General features: G+C 39.7%; 1 protein-coding gene across 1 annotated transcript in view; it reads right to left on the reverse strand.

The window, feature by feature from the left end:
- Window positions 1-5,072: 5,072 nt before the first annotated feature.
- The window catches only part of POLR1F (RNA polymerase I subunit F), a 32,040-nt gene continuing 20,082 nt past the window's right edge, over window positions 5,073-17,030 (reverse strand). Inside the window, exons 2-4 of the mRNA XM_045495034.1 lie at window positions 11,011-11,152; window positions 7,833-8,041; window positions 5,073-6,944 (exon numbers count right to left, since the gene is read on the reverse strand). Coding sequence (XP_045350990.1) covers window positions 6,548-6,944; window positions 7,833-8,041; window positions 11,011-11,152 — 748 coding nt within the window. The 3' untranslated portion in view covers window positions 5,073-6,547. The remainder of the gene's footprint in view (window positions 6,945-7,832; window positions 8,042-11,010; window positions 11,153-17,030) is intronic.

Raw genomic sequence — 17,030 nt, forward strand, 5'->3', positions numbered from 1 at the left:
TGTTCCCCAGGGCCTGGTGCTTCTGAGTGTCTCCAACGTGTGCTGTGTGTGCTCTGCTGTTTTTTCTTGGCTGCTTTGTCATGCCAGTCTGCAGAGGCTGTCTTTGCCTGTTGTGGGCAGTGTTTGGTCTCTGGCCTGAATGTGGTACATTGTAACTAGGTGGACTCTGGTCTGCCAACAGAACTGAGGTCCTGAAAACTCTTGGGTCAGGAAATGTGGTGTTGGCAGAGGTTTGGGCCAGTCCTCTGGGGGAGGGGGCCTGCCCTGCTGGGACTGAGGCATGTGTGATTGGGAAGGGCAGTTCAACCAGACCGTGGGAAGGCGGGGCTTGGTGTAATCAAGTTTGGTAGCAATGTTGGTGCTGTCCTGGTTCCCGTAAGTGGCCTGTGCTTATACTGAGTGGTAGGTAGGAGAGGGAAATGGCACCTGCCAGTTTATTCTGAGGGATCTCTCTATTAATGCCTCTCTGGGACACACTGTGACATAAGCAAATAAACTCCCTACTGTGTGCCCCAGGTACTCTTTGGATCACTGTTTCCACACTGTAGGTCTGTGGACTGTCTGTCCTGCCTTCTCTCCAAGAGCAGTACACTGCCCTCTGGGCTCTGTCCAAGTAAAGCCACTGACCTTTAGAACTCCAGGCTTTAAGCCCTGCCTATTGCAAGAAGTCAGGAAATTCAGCCCCTTAGAGGCTTTCCAAACGAATTGCTATGGGGCTTCCTCTTCTTGGTGTACTCCCCTGTATGCTAGTCTGTCTCCCCCACCCCCTCCCCTGTGACTGTAACTCCCTCCCCACTGCAGCAGCCACGATCCATTTCTCTTCCAAACCACATCTCTGTATGTCCTTATTTGCTACCTTCTTTGGTGAGGCCTCTTGTCTACCTTTAGTTATGGAGCTTGTTTTACCAGTCTTCAGGTCAGTTTCTGGGGTATTTATGATGATGTGATAGTTACCTAGTTGTATTCTTGGCAAGAGGTGAGCCTGGGGTCCTTTCTCTACTGCCATCTGCTCTCCTGGATTCTTTTCTTTTTCTTTGCGCATGTGTTACAGGTTTTTAATTTTGGTTACCATTAGGTTCATAGATATCTTAGGTGTATAGCAGTCTATATTAAATTAATGGCTAGCTTAAGTTTTAACCCATTCTAAAAGCATTTTTACTTTGATCTCTCACATTTTAGTACATGATATCATACTTTTCATCCTCTTATTTTGTCAAACACTTGACTGATTTTCATAGATGATTTTCCTAAGTGCTTTGACCTCCATTCTCGTTTTATAAGAGATTAATATACTCGTTTGCATTTATCTGTGAAATTTTTGCTTTCATAATTTTGATTATGGCTTTTTCTTTCCAAAGAATTCCCTTTAACATTTCTTGTAAGGCTGGTTTATTGATAAATTCCTTTAATTTTTGTTGGTCTGGGAAACTATCTCTCTGTCTATTCCAATATATAACCTTGCTGAGTAGTGTGTTTTTGGTTGCAGATTTTTTTCTTTTCAGTACTTGGAATATTTCATGGCACTCCCTAGCGTCTAGAGTTTCTGCTGAAAACTTATTGCTAACTTTATGGGCTTCCCTTTGTATGTAACTTTCTCATACTGCTTTAAAATTCTCTTTTATCAGTACTTTTTGCCATTTTAATTACTGTCTTGGTGTGTACCTCTGATTGGGGTTCTCTGTGACTCCTGGATCCAGATGTCTGCTTTCGTCTCCAGATTAGGGAAGTTTTCAGCTATTATTTCTTCAAATTTTACTGCCTATATCTCTCTCTCTTTTTCTGAGATCTCTATAACGCAAATGTATTAGGCTTGATGATGTTGCCAAGACCCCTTCATCTCATTTTTTTTTTCTTTTTGTTTAGCTTGGTTGCTTTCCATTACTCTCTCTTCCGTATCACTGATCCATTCTGATTCCTGTAGTCTACTATTGATTTATTCTTTCTAGTGTGTGTGTGTGTGTGTGTGTGTGTATACACATCCATCTATCCATCCACCCATCTATCCATCTATCTATTCACTTCTGAGAGACAGAAAAAGCAAGTGGAGGAGGGGCAAAGAGAGAGGGAGAAAGAGAATCCCAATGCTGTCAGCACAGAGCCCAAGGCAGGGCTCACACTCATGAACTGTGAGATCATGACCTGAACCAGTATCAAGAGTTGGATGCTTAAGTGACTGAGCCACCCTGGCACCCCTGGTCTATTTTTAATTTCAGTTATTGAGTTCATCATCTCTGGTTCCTTTTTGTGTTTTCTATCTCTTTGTCAAAGCTCTCAATGAGATCCTCCACTCTCACATCAAGTCCACTGAGTGGCTTTTTGACTATTAGGTCAAATTCTTTATTGGGAATTACTGTCTCAAATTAATTTAGCCCTTTGGCTGTGATTTTGCACTGTTCTTTCATTTGGCTCATAGTCTCCTTTTGTCTGGTTTTAAGAATTAGGGAAGTGAGCTACATCTCCTGCTCTTGAAAGTAGTGGCCTTAGGAAGAAGAGTTCCAGGTATGCCCTATAGTGCAATACCTCCCATTCACCAGGACCAGGTGCTTCAGAGCTATTTCCTATGTGGGCTGTTTGTGCTGTACTGTTGTTGGTGACACACGTTCGCCTTCAGTCTAGTCAGTTGCAAGAGGCTACTTTGCCTGTTGGGGGTGCAATGGGCAGGGTTTGGACCCTGTACTGTTAAGGGGCCGGTGTGGGGGTCACCATGGTCCTAGAGTTGGGTCGTATCAGTGGTCAGACCAGATGCCTACCCTCAGCTCATCTACCAGGGCTGTACTCCATGCATAGGCAAAGCATTCTCACTTGCTTATTCCCTTGGAGGCTTCTGTTGATAGGTCGAGGCTTGTGGTGGGGCCCAATGCCTGCTCCCAGTCCTTCTGCTGAGGCTGCAATTCCACTGATGAGCAGGGCATTCTCTGTGCTGCCAGCTGTAAGAGCTGCTGGGTATGTGGGCACACTGGTGTGTGTGGTTATTTTCCCCTATCCCCAGGGCAGGAGTCACTTTGGAGTGGTGCCAGTTCCTACTGGGGCTGCTTGCAGGGTGTATTGGGACAGGAGCTACTTTGGAGACACCTGCCAAATGGGGTGAGTTGGATGGGGAAAATATGCAGAACATGCAGATGGAGCAGGAGATCTTAGCAAGATAGTGTGTGTGTGGGTTCTAACAAATGTTTGCTATCTGACCTAGGGATGGGGAGAAATGGTACCTGTCAAATATTTTGTTCTTGGAGGAGTCTTCTAAAGGTCCCTGCCTCTCCAGAACACCTTGAGATTAGCAAATAAATCTTCACATTTATCCTACACACTTATTACACTGCTGTGTCAGCCATGTTAGGGGCCTTTAAGGGCAGGGACTCAGTTTCCTATGGCCCTCAGGCTCTCCTGGAGTTAAGTATGCTGATTTTTAAAGTACTCCATGTTATGCCCTGATGATTGTAAAACTCACAAAGTGCCACTGGGTTTCAAAGACACATGTTAAGGGGACTCGTCTTCCTTGTGCAGGTCCCTGGTGCCTCATGTGAGGTCTGATACTCTTGATTCTCCATGCTTGTAGGGGTCTCTCCCATTACTGGTTAAGTCTCACCAAGGGCTTGATTCCCAACCATGTTTCCACCTCTTCTACCCTTTTAGATGTGGCCTCTTCTCTATGATTAACAGTAGGAAGTCTATTCTGCTAGATTTCCGGTCATTTTCTGAATTAGCTGCACTGATGTGGTTATCTTGGTGTGTGTGTTGGGAAAGTTGAGCTTATGATCTTCCACCATCTTCCTAGAAGTCCGTGTCTATTTTTTTCTTCCACGTTTATTTATTATTAAGAGACACAGCATGAGCAGGGGAGGGGCAGAGAGAGAGGGAGACACAGAATCGGAAGCAGGCTCCAGGCTCTAAGCTGTCAGCACAGAGCCCAACGCAGGGCTCGAACTGACAAACCGCAAGATCATGACCTGAGCTGAAGTTGGACGCTCAACTGACTGAGCCACCCAGGCGCCCCGCCCCGTGTCTATTTTTAATTTTGAGAAACCTTCATAAAATTTCCATAATGGCTACACCAGTTTGCATTCCCAAAATAGTGCACCAGGGTTCCCTTTTCTCCACATCCTCACCAACACTTGTTGGTGTCTTTTTTTGTTTCTTGTCTTTTTTATTCTAACCAGTGTAAGGTGATGTCTCATGGTTTTGATTTGCATTTCCCTGATGATTACTGATGTTGAGCATCTTTTCATGTGTCTGTTGGCCATCTATATGTCTCCTTTGGAAAAATGTCTATTCAGGTCCTCTGCCCATTTTTTATTTATATATTTTGGATATTAACTCCTAATTAGATATAGCACTTGCAAATACCTTCTCCCATGCAGTAGCTTGCCTTGTTTTATTGATGGTTTCCTTTGCTTTACAAAAGCCTTTCATTTTCCTGTAGTCTGACTGGTTTTATTTTGCTTATTTCCTTTGCCTGAGGAGGCATCCCTAGAAAACTGTTGCTATGAACAATATCAAAAATTAGTGCCTGTGTTTTCTTCCAGAAATTTTATGGTTTTAGGTCCCAAATTTAGGTCTTTACTAAACCATCTTGAATTTTTGTATGGTATAAGACAGTGAGGACTTCAGTACTATGTTGAATAGAAGTGGTGAAAGGGGACATCTTCGTTCCTGATCTTAGAGGGGAAAAAACCTCAATCTTTCACCAATGAGTATGATGTTAGCTGTGGGTTTTTCATAGATGGTCTTTATTATGTTGAGGTATGTAGCCTCTAAACCTACAATGTTAAAAGAGTTTTTATTATGAAGTGATTTTTCTGCCTCCCCTGAGAAGATCATATGGTTTTTATCCTTTCTCTTAATGTGATGTATAATGTGACTGACTTGCATATATTGGAACACACTTACATCCCTGGAATAAATCCCTTGATTGTGGTGAATGATTTGTTGTAATGTATTAGATTTTTTTTTTTTGACAATATTTTGTTGAGAATTACCCTGACACCAAAATCATATAAAGACACTACCAAAAACAACAAAAAAAAACTATAGACCAGTATCTCTGATGACCCTAAATGCAAAAATCCTAAACAAAATAGCTTCACCTACAATTTTTAATCTTCTAGCCAGAAAATGAAAAAAAGCTAGATATAACATTATTTAACACACTATACCAAAAATTGAATTTCACCAATATAAAACTGAGATAATTTACATTCTTTGTACATCTTCAAAATCTTGTATTTTATACTGATAGCAGGTCAATTTGCATTAGCCATATTTTAAGGGCTCAATACCCACACTAAACTGTAGAAAAAGAAATTGGCCTGGTCCATTGTCTGGTCTTAATTTAATTAAGAACAAGCGTGTGAACGTATGTTACTCTCCAAACTCTGTATTCTATTACTATAGATTTGGATCAAGATACACTTTCTGCAGAATTTATATATTAGTAAAATTTAATAGTGTGAGACCAGTACTACATCTGATATTAGATAAACGGCAACAAAATGGTTGCCACTTGAAATTCATTTCAACCATTCATCCATTTACAGATATTAACACAATTAACATTCATTAGACACTCTTGTTTTTAGTACTTCCCAGAATTACTGCCTTTCTGTATTTTACTTATATATATTGTGCATGTGTGCATCTGTTTCTCCTATGACACTACATAAGGGAAGGGACTACAATCATTATACATCTGTTCCTTAGTAGAATGTTTTACACACAGCAAAGTGGTCAGGTACTGTTAAATCAATGAATGTGGCCATGCATTGATTATCAGCCTGAACCAGCTTGTCATTTCATCAGTGTTTTCCAGTAGTTAACACACAGTCCACATTTCGCAGTGCAATTTTCTCTTAAGAATCATTTTTAATACCTTAACCCAATTATAAAGTAGTTGAGAAATTTCCTACTAGTAAGAATGGCATTTACAGCTGAGGCACACATAAACAAGTACAAGAGAAGAGCCCTCTACATCAACCTCTTATACAAAAAAAAAACAAAAACAGAAACAAAAACCAACATACATCTGGAAGGGAAGAACAGTGAACAATGTTTCCTACCACTGTCAATAGTGGCATGGTTCTAATGAGCTCTGGAGACTTCAGAGCTCCTTTGGCAAACCATTCTAAATTGAACCAGAGAAGAGAAAATCTAAAAATCTCATATAATATTATGACTGAAGGTCAAACCTACTAAAAAATACACAAGCTCAAAACCATTCGGTAATGATACAAATAACACTCTATTACAAAGTCCTTTACCAGTCTTCAGATGACAGAAATAATTTTATGTAGCATGTAAAAACTGGAAAAATGCAAGACTTGAGAGAGGTCTTATCCTCTTATTCTGTATACAATAAAATGGCAGTTTGATAATATTGGTATTTCCAAAAGTAATTACCACTTTAATAATTTTAGCACCAAAAATTCCTACTAATGAAATGTTTCCTGTTTTGCAGACTACTGGAATACACAAGCATTTCATATGATTCCCACATTTATTCGTCTACTGTATGTAAATCAATCTTCAAAAAACTGAGTAAAATGCACTAAAGGAATTACTTTTCCCTTTTCTTTTTAGATGAGTGTTCCAAAAGTGGGGTAAATTCAGCTTCCTCACTGTGTTTTCTTTTCTTTTTTCTCTTTTTATGGTCACTCTGATAACCACTGGAGTCACTACCTTGGAAAACAGGATCCTGGTCCTCCTGGTGCCTTTTCTTCTTCTTCTTCTTTGGCTCTTCGTTCTGGAAGCCATTCGTATTATTAATCTGCAGGTTTGTCTCTTCTTTCACAGTGACATCTGCAAAATCTGCTAGTTCTCTGTTATCACTCTCCACTTCATATGGCTCTGGGTCTGTCTTCTTTTTCTTTTTCTTCTTCAGAGGTTTTTCTACAATTTCTTCAGTGCCAGTTTCTGTTACTTCTTCAGAAACTGTAGAGCACTTGGTTTGTAAACTAAAATAACAGTTAAAAAAAAATTACAGAGCAATAAACAAAAATAATAAAATGAGATCAAGAATATACTAAATGTTAATCTTTCTTCTAAATAATGACAGTAGTACAAGATACAGAAGTATGGCATAAATATCTATAAATATTCTATTCTATTATCCCTCAGCTCATTAAAATGTCTTGGTAAATTTTTTCCAAAGTCCTTCCAGACTGTTTTCATACATAAAAATTACATAAAAAATGTTTATCAAAATGTACTTTATAAATTTTGTTTTGATTCAAAAAAATTTGCTCACTGTGCATGAAACATCACAATACTCAGGCTTAGTAGCCAAACAACTGACGAGTGATAAAAAATACACGTGTACTGTCTACCAAAATTAATGGAGTTTCCCATCTATGAATCCTTGTTTCAAATTATTCATTTTTTTCAAAGTTGTGAGTTAACACTAAAAAAAAAAAAAAAAAAAAAACCAAGGATCAGTGAAGTAGCCCTCTCTACTGGATGCAGAGTCCCATCCAGTAGCACTAGCTACATCTAACTAAGTAATTTCAATGAGCTAACAGAAAAATACAGAAATTATCTACCTGGCATAGTGACATTAATCAAATATGATTAAGCTTTCAGCAGTTTCAAGCTCAAGGATCAACTTTTTAAAAAATTAACCAAACTAGAAAATAGGAAGATTGAGTTAGTAAACTACAGATCCATTAGCTAGAAGTGCCGGCCTTTGGAATATTCAATATGCTGTCAAAGCACTTAAGATTCCAATTTACATTGACTTTATGGCATATTCTAAATTACTTTCCGAAAGAGGGACTTATGTTCTCTAAATTCAGAATTAAACAGAAAGGACTACCAAAATTAAAATAATGTGATGAGGAACTGACCTAGAGGTATTTAATTTTCCCCGAATGCAGAATACTCCAGCAGCATCTGAGTCCAAACGAAATACTTCAAATTCTAGTTCATCACCCACATTTATCTCTAGGATCTGCCACTGCTCAGCTGGCATCTGCTCAGGTTTAGGGATGGAGGCATTGAAACACCCATGTACTAAACAGCCAATGTGGCTAGAAGACACTTTGTTAACTGTACCCTGGGAAGAAAGAAAAAAAAGCATCAAGCTATCTAAAGAGTTTAAAAGGTAAATAAAACTTTATAAGCTTCAAACTGATCTTAAAGAGAAAACATTGAAATAATGGAATAATTTCATATGGAAAAAGATTTTCAATTAAAATTTACATGTTATACTAAACCATTTTAAAACACTGTAGAGTTTTTAGAAGGCTGGAAATTTGGTAAACTGCATGCATATCAATTGCCTAACTGGATAAACAACTCTTACACCTCTAAAAAAAAAAAAAAAAAAACCAAAACAACCTACCTCAGCTCCTGCTACAGGACTCCCTGGGGAGTAGATTATAACCATATTGAAACCAAGCAGAAAATACTGTTTGATATTACCTAAATGTGAAAAGACCTCAAGCCAGGAAGCATATGTTTTTTTATAACTAGGATCCACATTATATTTCCATAAACAGTCTGAATTTCAAAGCTTAAAAAGCATTGTTGGAAGGCATGGTCACTTAAGTGCCTGACTTCGGCTCAGGTCATGATTTCAAGGTTTGTGGGTTCCAGCCCCGCATCAGGCTCTGTGCTGATAACTGGGAGTCTGGAGCCTGCTTTGGATTCTGTGTCTCCATCTCTCCCTACCCTTCCCCCATTCACATTCTGTTTCTCTCAGAAATAAACATAAAAAAAATTATTTAACAATTAACTTTAGTAGGATATAATAAGCACTGTATTTGAAGACAACTTATCCTTCATCAGTAGATCTTGAGCATGGCTACTCTGAATCACAAAAACATTTTTAGAAGCTTTAAAGCTAAAAAGTATGAAGTTTATAAACAGAACTACTAAACCTCCGTAACACAAAAGTCCAGCTAAAAATGGGCAAAGCACTTAAACAGGCCTTTCTTATTGAAACACAAGAAAAATCTCACGAAGGAAAACACAAATTAAGGAGAACCTAGTATTATCCATCAGTTTAATTAAAAGACTAACAAAACCAGATGCTGGCAAGGACACAGAGCAACTAATAGTGTTGAATGTTTAATTTTATGAAAAACAGGCTGATTCCTCAAACACCTACCCTCTGACTTACAATACAGCTTCCAGTTCCTACCTAGGAGAAATGAAAATACACATTCACACAGCTTCATTCATAATAGCTCCAGACTGGAAACCAAAATGTCCATCAATGAAGATGAACAATCAAATTGTAATACACTCATATAACCGAATTCTATGAACAAAGAGGAATAAAACTACCAATACACCATCAAACAGCATGGATGAAGTGTAAAAACATGTTGAACAAAAGAGGTCAGATTTTCATCAAAGAGTGTATAATGAAAATTTCCACTAATATAAAATGAGAAGCTTAAGCAAAACTAATGTATGATAAACAGAAGCAGAATAGTGGTTGGATCTAGAAGAGAGGATTGACCAGGAAAGGGCATGACGGTCATTCTCAAATAAAATGGTATATATGCACTTGTCAGAATTCATTGAACTGAACACTATGATCTATGCATTTTGTCGTATATAATTTAGATCTCTTATTTTATTGTATGTAAATTATACAATGTTTAAAATTAAAAATTGGAAAAAACTGCCCAGATGTATTTGAAGACTGGATCTCATTGTGGGGAATAGAGTAAAAGGAATAATTTTATTCTTAGTTTCATACTTTCTGTACAGTATGTTATTTCCATGTTTATATCTATGGTAACTTACACAAAGCAGATGAGTTAAGTGTCGGAATTTTTTTAAGTACAAATCTGCCAACTTTAATAGTATGGAGGCTAGCTGTATAACCCAACTTTGGCAGGCCCAGGATACTATTTCTACCAGTTTAACCGACACTGTAAAATTTTTTTTTAATTAGAAATGCCTTGTAGAATTTGTCAGTGAAATTTGATCAGTATATTCATTAACAATAAAGGTTAATCTTATAAGAACCATTAATAAAAAATTTTATAGGAAGTACTTAAAAAAACATACAAACATATGTATGAATACACACACACACACACATCAACAAATACACTCAAAACTGCTGGTAGAAGACAGTCAATTTCACATCCATCTGTATATCTAGATTGTCTTAAAAAACCTTCCCAACAGGGCCTTCATTACCATGGCACCTGATGGGTGCCCTAACCTCATTGTTCATTCACTTTCATTACCTGCCTGGTCCCACAACTATTTGAATTTTCAACTCCTATTTGAAACACTACTACAAGGTTTGAATCTTTTAAATATTTTTTTAACGTTTGAGACAGAGAGAGAGGGGGAGAGACAGAGTGCGTGCGCATGAGCGGGGGAGGGGCAGAGAGAGACAGAGAGAAGCAGAATCTGAAGCAGGCCCCAGGCTCTGACCTGTCAGCACAGTCTGACATGGGACTCGAACTCACAAACTGTGAGATCATGACCTGAGCTGCATTAGGAAGCTCAACTGACAGAGCCATCCAGGAGCCCCTAGCCCCTGTTTAAATCCTTTATAAAGAAACTATTGGTATATAATTGAGAAGAAACTAGTGATTTTTTTTTATCACTTAAGATCGTTCTGGTGCTATACAAAGAAGAGAATAAATTGTATGACACACATACTCTGCATATACAGGTGAGTTCTAGAAGAATGGAGTTTAAAAACTTACCAAGGTTGAATTGACTTTTTTTCTTTGAAAATAATTTTTAGGGGTGTCTAGGTGGCTTAGTCAGTTAAGTATCTGACTTGGGCTCACGGCATGATCTCACAGTTCATCAGTTAGAGCTCCATGTTGGGCTCTCTGCTGTCAGCGCAGAGCCTGCTTTAGATCCTCTGCCCGCCTCTCTCTGCCCCTCCCCTGCTTTCTCTTTCAAAAATAAACATTAAAAAAAATAACTTTTAGCTACCCACAATAGCAAGCCATTTACTTCTCGAGGTGTATAGTCTTAAAAATCTTCCAAATTATATCATTATACAATTATACAAAGAAAGCTTTAAATATATATACATACCATAAGCTTTTGCCCTGGTTCAGGGCAGAAAATAACAAAATCTGCTTCAATGTTAAGATGAATGTGTCCTTGATCATCATAAATATCTCCCAGTTCACCTACCACTTTGATGTTATCATATGCAATGGGGACACCTAAAAGGCTGTTAAAAAAAAAAAAAAAAAGAAAAAATGATATGTTTTATTCTCTTTCAAAATAGTCCAATGTCCTGATTAAACTGGCCGAGTCCAAAAATTATACATCTATCTCTTAAATATAAGCACACATGCCAAAATACAATAGCATTATCATTAGTCCATAATGACTTGAGTAATTCAACTTGACCAAAAGCTTCCAATATACTAAATTTAAAAGGATTATTCAACATAAGTACCCAGAAACAAAATGTCCAATTATGCATGAGCAGGTTGACCTTTCTTCTCTAATAGCTATGCACTGGAATTATAGTCATTCTCCAATGAGAGAAAGAAAAAAAAAAGAGAAAAATGTCTCTAATTTCTGAGTATAACTGAATGAAGGCAATTTTGGTATTACCCACCATTACTAGATTTCTGTACTAGATGGCCCATAGCAAGATCAGTATTAAAGGTGAAGGCCCTGAATATTAAAGCCAATGACTTATGGGAGAAAAATCCTCAAATTATAACTGTTAATAGTAAATAGAAATGTTATTAAATACAACTACATATTTCATTTATTAGGAACTGAGTGGCTCAAGCAGTAAGGCTCTGACTCCTGACTTTGGCTCAGGTCATGATCTCAAAGTGAAGAAATCAAGCTCCACATCAGGCTCACACTGGGCATGAAGCCTGCTTAAGATTCTCTTTCCCAATCCCTCTGTCCCTACTCTGCTTGTGCACTTGTGTATATGCATGCATGCACCCGCTCATTCTCTCTCTCTCAAAAACAAAACTGATTTTGCCAATTTAGTCTACATAGTATGAAAGGATTAGGGGACAACTACTATTTCAAAAGGTCATTTCCAAGTACTTAAGGAATTTTAACTACTAAAGAGGCAAACCTGGTGACTTCACTAGCACACCCACTACTTACTCACAAAAACTTCACTGACTCCCCAGGAAAGGCTTAAATCACTCCTCTTCCACTCCTAGAAGACTCCATGGCACAGCATCGCATCCTAAGTGTGCTTGATCTCGGTTTACTGACTCTAGCTCTGTGTATGTTTGCATTCCACACACTACTCAAAAACCCTTGAGAAGACAGAACGCTTTGTAGAACTCTACTAAATTCCTAAAAGTATTCACATAGTATAAGAGAAAGAATTTACCTAAATAGCTGTTGCTTAATAAAACAGCCAGGAGCCACTGGAAAGGAACTTTAGTAACTATCAAATCAAGAAGATCCTAAATTTAGAGATTTACTCCAGAAAGCCCTTTTTGAACTGTTAATTTCTCAATGTGTTTTCCCAAGCAGGAACTACACCATCACAGAAACCCAGAAGTCCACCAGACTTGTCAATGAGGGAACAAACCTATTTATAAATAGCTGGACACAAAATCTAATTCTAAATATATATATGTATACATATACACATACATAAATACATACATATCAGCATAAAATCATGTTTGCATGGTTTCAATATACATAAAAATGTCCAGGAAGGACACCTGGGTCAATCTGTTGGTTAAGCGTCCAACTCTTGGTTTTCACTCAGGTCATGATCTTACGGTTCTTGAGTTCAAGCCACGAGTTGAGCTCTACACTGCTGTAGACCCTACCTGGGATTCTCTCTCTGCCCCTTCCTGCTCGCTCACTCTCTCACTCAAAATAAAATTAAAATTCAAGGGTAGATTATTAAGTATGGAAGTATGGAAGTATTAAGTATTACTGAGAAGTACTCCTTACTTCAGAAAAGCATTTTGCCATTGGAGACACTGTATGTGTTCTCTGAGTTGTCAATTCAAAACCGCTGCATCAATCTACCTTTCTAGACACATTCATGATTCTAGGTATCAGTGCATATGTCATCCAACTATTTCAGTCTTCCCAGGTAGTCATGCTTGAGTATTCTCACACGGAAGTATATTGTATTGTATTGTATTACAGCACTTACAGATTTTTGTTTTTTTTCCAAATGTGTAAGTAGCTTGTATTACCTTTAAGTTTCAATTCACAATAAAGATGTGTTTTCATGATAGTAAAGGTAGTACTGCAAAATATTTCCCATAAGAAAGAGGTACTGGGTTATGTAGGGTTCAAAATTGGTAACTAGGGAATGTAACCATAGAGCCCTAAACCCAAATAGATTTGTGTAAATCCATCAAACCCGAGAAACCCTTTATTGACATCAAATTGTTTTCCAAATAAAATACTAAAACAGTGATTACTAAATATAGGTTTTATCTACTTTTGTCTTGAGAAAGTAAATTTGGATTTGTTCATAAAGATGTTTTATGCTTATTGAAAGACTGTACCATCAAGTGGGACTGACCTTGAGAGGGAGTGCCTCCACGGGCACAGAGAGGGGAAAGGAGAGGACTCTGCCCCAGGCACTCCAGGTTGAGAGGTTGCCCTGAGAAGACAAATCCCTGTAACATTTGGCTTTGAAAACCAGAGGTCCAGAAGCTTCTCAGTTTTGTCCCCTCCCCACCTCCACAATCAGAAGGGCTTCACACCTTGAACTCTGAAAATCAACAGGCTCAATAGATTAAGAGGCAGGAGGGTAACAGAAAACTGAGTCTCTGCCCTTAAAGTACAGCACAACAAACAGCTCCACTTAGATACAGCACAGAAGCAACAGTTTGAAAAATGCCGCGGGTGTACAGGAAAGAGATTTAATGGTCTCAGAGCATGTGCTGGAGAGGCAGGGAAATCTGAGAGATTTCTCCAAGAACAAAAGAACTGATGGGTGCTACTTCCCTCCCCCACTCCCCATCCCCAGCCTAAATACACGGACACCTGTGGGAACAAGCACATTGCAATGATCACCTAACCTGCGAAAAGTGCACCCCAGCCACATACTTCCGTGAATACACTCCCTTCAACCCTCTGCCTGGGCAGAAGTTTTCCCAGGCTGCTTTAGCTCCATTCCACAGCAGCCCAGTGCAGACGCTGCGGGCGTGATGTGCAGCACACCCAGCCCCCATGTTCTCCTGTAGGCCTTGGATGAGCCTATCCCAAGCAGTGCGGCAAGGCTTGTGGTGTGCAAGCAGCCCCAATAGGGGCGAGCACCACTCCAAAGTGACTCTTGCCCCTGAGAGAGGGAAAGTAACAGCATACCTCAGTCCAACTACAGCCCCAGCAGTAGGCTGGTCAGACACCTGGCTGAACTGCAGGCCTAGCCCACCAACAAGTTTCTCTAGTGACAACATGCAGAAAGCACCCTTGAGTTTGGAGCTACCATAGCTCTGGCAAATGCCTGTTCTGGTTCACTTTAAACCCAAGGTAGCCCCAGACTGGTCCACTAAAAACACAAGGACCAAACCTTGCCCACAACAGCAAAGAGACCCATTGCAGATAACTGGAATGAAGGAAAACATGGCTCAGCCACAAAATTGGGGCACTTGCAAAACACAAAGGAGACACCCCTGAAGCGCCAGGTTATGGTAAATAGGAGACACTGCACTGCAGGGCATTACAAGACCTCTTGTACATAAAGGCACTGCTTTCAAGAGCACGTGACTTCCCTAACACTCAGAAAAAGACAGACAAAATGAGAAGGAATATGTCCCAAATGAAAAAAAAAAAAAAAAAAGGACAAATTCAAAAGAAGAGAGCTAAACAAAAGGGAGATAAGTAACATACCTAATAAAGAAAGTAATGATCATAAAGATAATCACTGGATTTGAAATGAGTGGAGAACATCAGTCCTAATCGTAGTCCTTATCTTACACTCAAAGGAGCTAGAAACAAAGGTAAAAAACATAAAAAAGAGAAGAAGTGTTGAAGCTGAAGGACTCTGAACCCCAAGAGTCTGGGAGGAAAAGAGACAGCCGGCTTCCAGGGACCCACTGGGACAACCTGAGGGGCCGTAGGTGTGTGACTGCAAACTGGGAGAGAGAAAAGGAACAGAGAGGAGGGATCCCCTTTTGTGGAGAGACAAAAGGAAGAGAAAAAGAGAAAAGGAAGCATAGGCCTGTATCTGGACAAGAGAAAAACTTCAGTCCAGGAGAGATAAAGATCAATCTAACTGTGGGCTTTCTCTGGTCTAGGGACGGCTGCCCCTGGATCACGTACCTGGGGAGGAGGGGAGCCAGCCCCAGGTTCGGTGGCTAGGTCAGGGGTGCAGTCCGCAGAAGGAGAAAGCGATTCCCTCCCTGGAGTGCTGTGGGACAGGACAAAGCATGCCTGTGCCTGCCAGCCAGGGACCACATATCGGGAGGCGTGGAGCCGCTCTTCCCCAGTACGGGGCATGCGGAGCTAGGCACAGGAGTCAGTGGAGTGGACAAACTGCCTCATTTGCACCCGTGGCACAATGAGGATGGCTCAAACAGAGTGGTCTGGGACACCCGGTCCGCGAGAGACTGGGGGTCGCCATTTTTCTCCCCACCACCACCAAGGTGGGGCCTCAAGGACCGGACAGTAGGGCCCAGCAGGGCCCACGGTGGAGGCAGGATCCGCCTATACCAAACCACGCCCCTCTGCACCTGGTAACTGCACAGCTACAGGAGAAGGATTGACAGTGAGGAAACAGACGACCTCCAGACAGGCACTGCTGCATTGCCTGATTAATTCTCAGACAATTCTTATTATATATATTCTTCCTTCCTTTTCTCATTCTTATCTCTGGTTGTTAGTTTGTTTAAGCAGACATATTTAATCCATTCTCTTAATACGTGTTCCACACCTCCTCCTTTATTCTCCATTCTCTCTGCATTAAGCCTTATAGTTTCTCTGTCTGCATACCTTTCTTTTCTTTTTTCTTTTTCCCCATCCCCTTCTCTATTTCCCTTTCTTTCTCTCTGGATTAAGCCGTATAGATTCTCTGGTCAATTTTTATTCTTTCTTTGTCCCTGCCCCTGTCATTTCTCTCTTTGTCAGGATAAGGCCTCTTCCATCAGTACTGCGCCCACCCTGTTTACTTGTAGCTGTTGTTTCTGGGTTTTTTTGGTTGTTTGCCTGTTTTTGTTTTCTATTTTTTTGCTTACTTGTTTTCCTTTCCAAGGCTACTTGAACAAACAAATCAAACCACACCTGGTGGAGGGTCCAAAACATCACTACGAGTAGGGAGATAAAGTAACCAGAGTCACAACAACAGAGAGCAAGTAACACTCTCCAAAAAACATTTCCTGAAGGGCCAGGTCCTGGACAGTGTATGACCTCTCTTTAATATAGTAGTGCTCACAGGTGCAGGGCACATAACAAGCTTTTAAAACACATAAGAGACAGAAGACTAGGCAAAATGACGAAACAGAAGAATTCACAAAAGAAATTCCAGGAAAGGTAAGAGCTAAAGAAGTGATCAAAAGAGTTGTAAACAATATAGTGGAACAAGAATTTAGAATAATAGTCGTAAGATTAATCGCTGGGCTTGAAAAAAGCGTAGAGGACAGCAGAGAATCTACTGCCCAAGAGATCAAGGAACTAAAAATTAGTAATGATGCATTAAAAAATGCTGTAGATGAGGTGCAAAATAAAACAGAGGCAGTCATAGCGAGGACTGAAGAAGCAGAGGGGAGAATGGGTGAAATATAAGATAAAATTATGGAAAAAGAGGAAGCTGAGAAAATGATAAAAAAATTCTGGATCACGAGGGGAGAATTAGAGAACTAAGTGATTCCATGAAACGGAACAATATCCATATCATAGTAGTTCCAGAAGAAGGAGAAAGAAAGGGGCCGAAGGTATACTTGAACAAATCATAGCTAAGAACCTCCCCCGTCTGGGGAAGGCACAGAGAACTCCCTTCAGAGGTAACTTGAATTGGTCTTCTGAATGACATATCATAGTGAAACTGGAAAAATACAAGGATAAAGAGAGAATTCTGAAAGCAGCTGGGAATACACGGGCCTCAACATACAACGAAAGACACATACGGGTAGTAGCAGCTCTATCTA

The sequence above is a fragment of the Leopardus geoffroyi genome, chromosome A2 (genome assembly GCF_018350155.1).
Source record: "Leopardus geoffroyi isolate Oge1 chromosome A2, O.geoffroyi_Oge1_pat1.0, whole genome shotgun sequence".
NCBI classification, from domain to species: Eukaryota; Metazoa; Chordata; class Mammalia; order Carnivora; family Felidae; genus Leopardus; species Leopardus geoffroyi.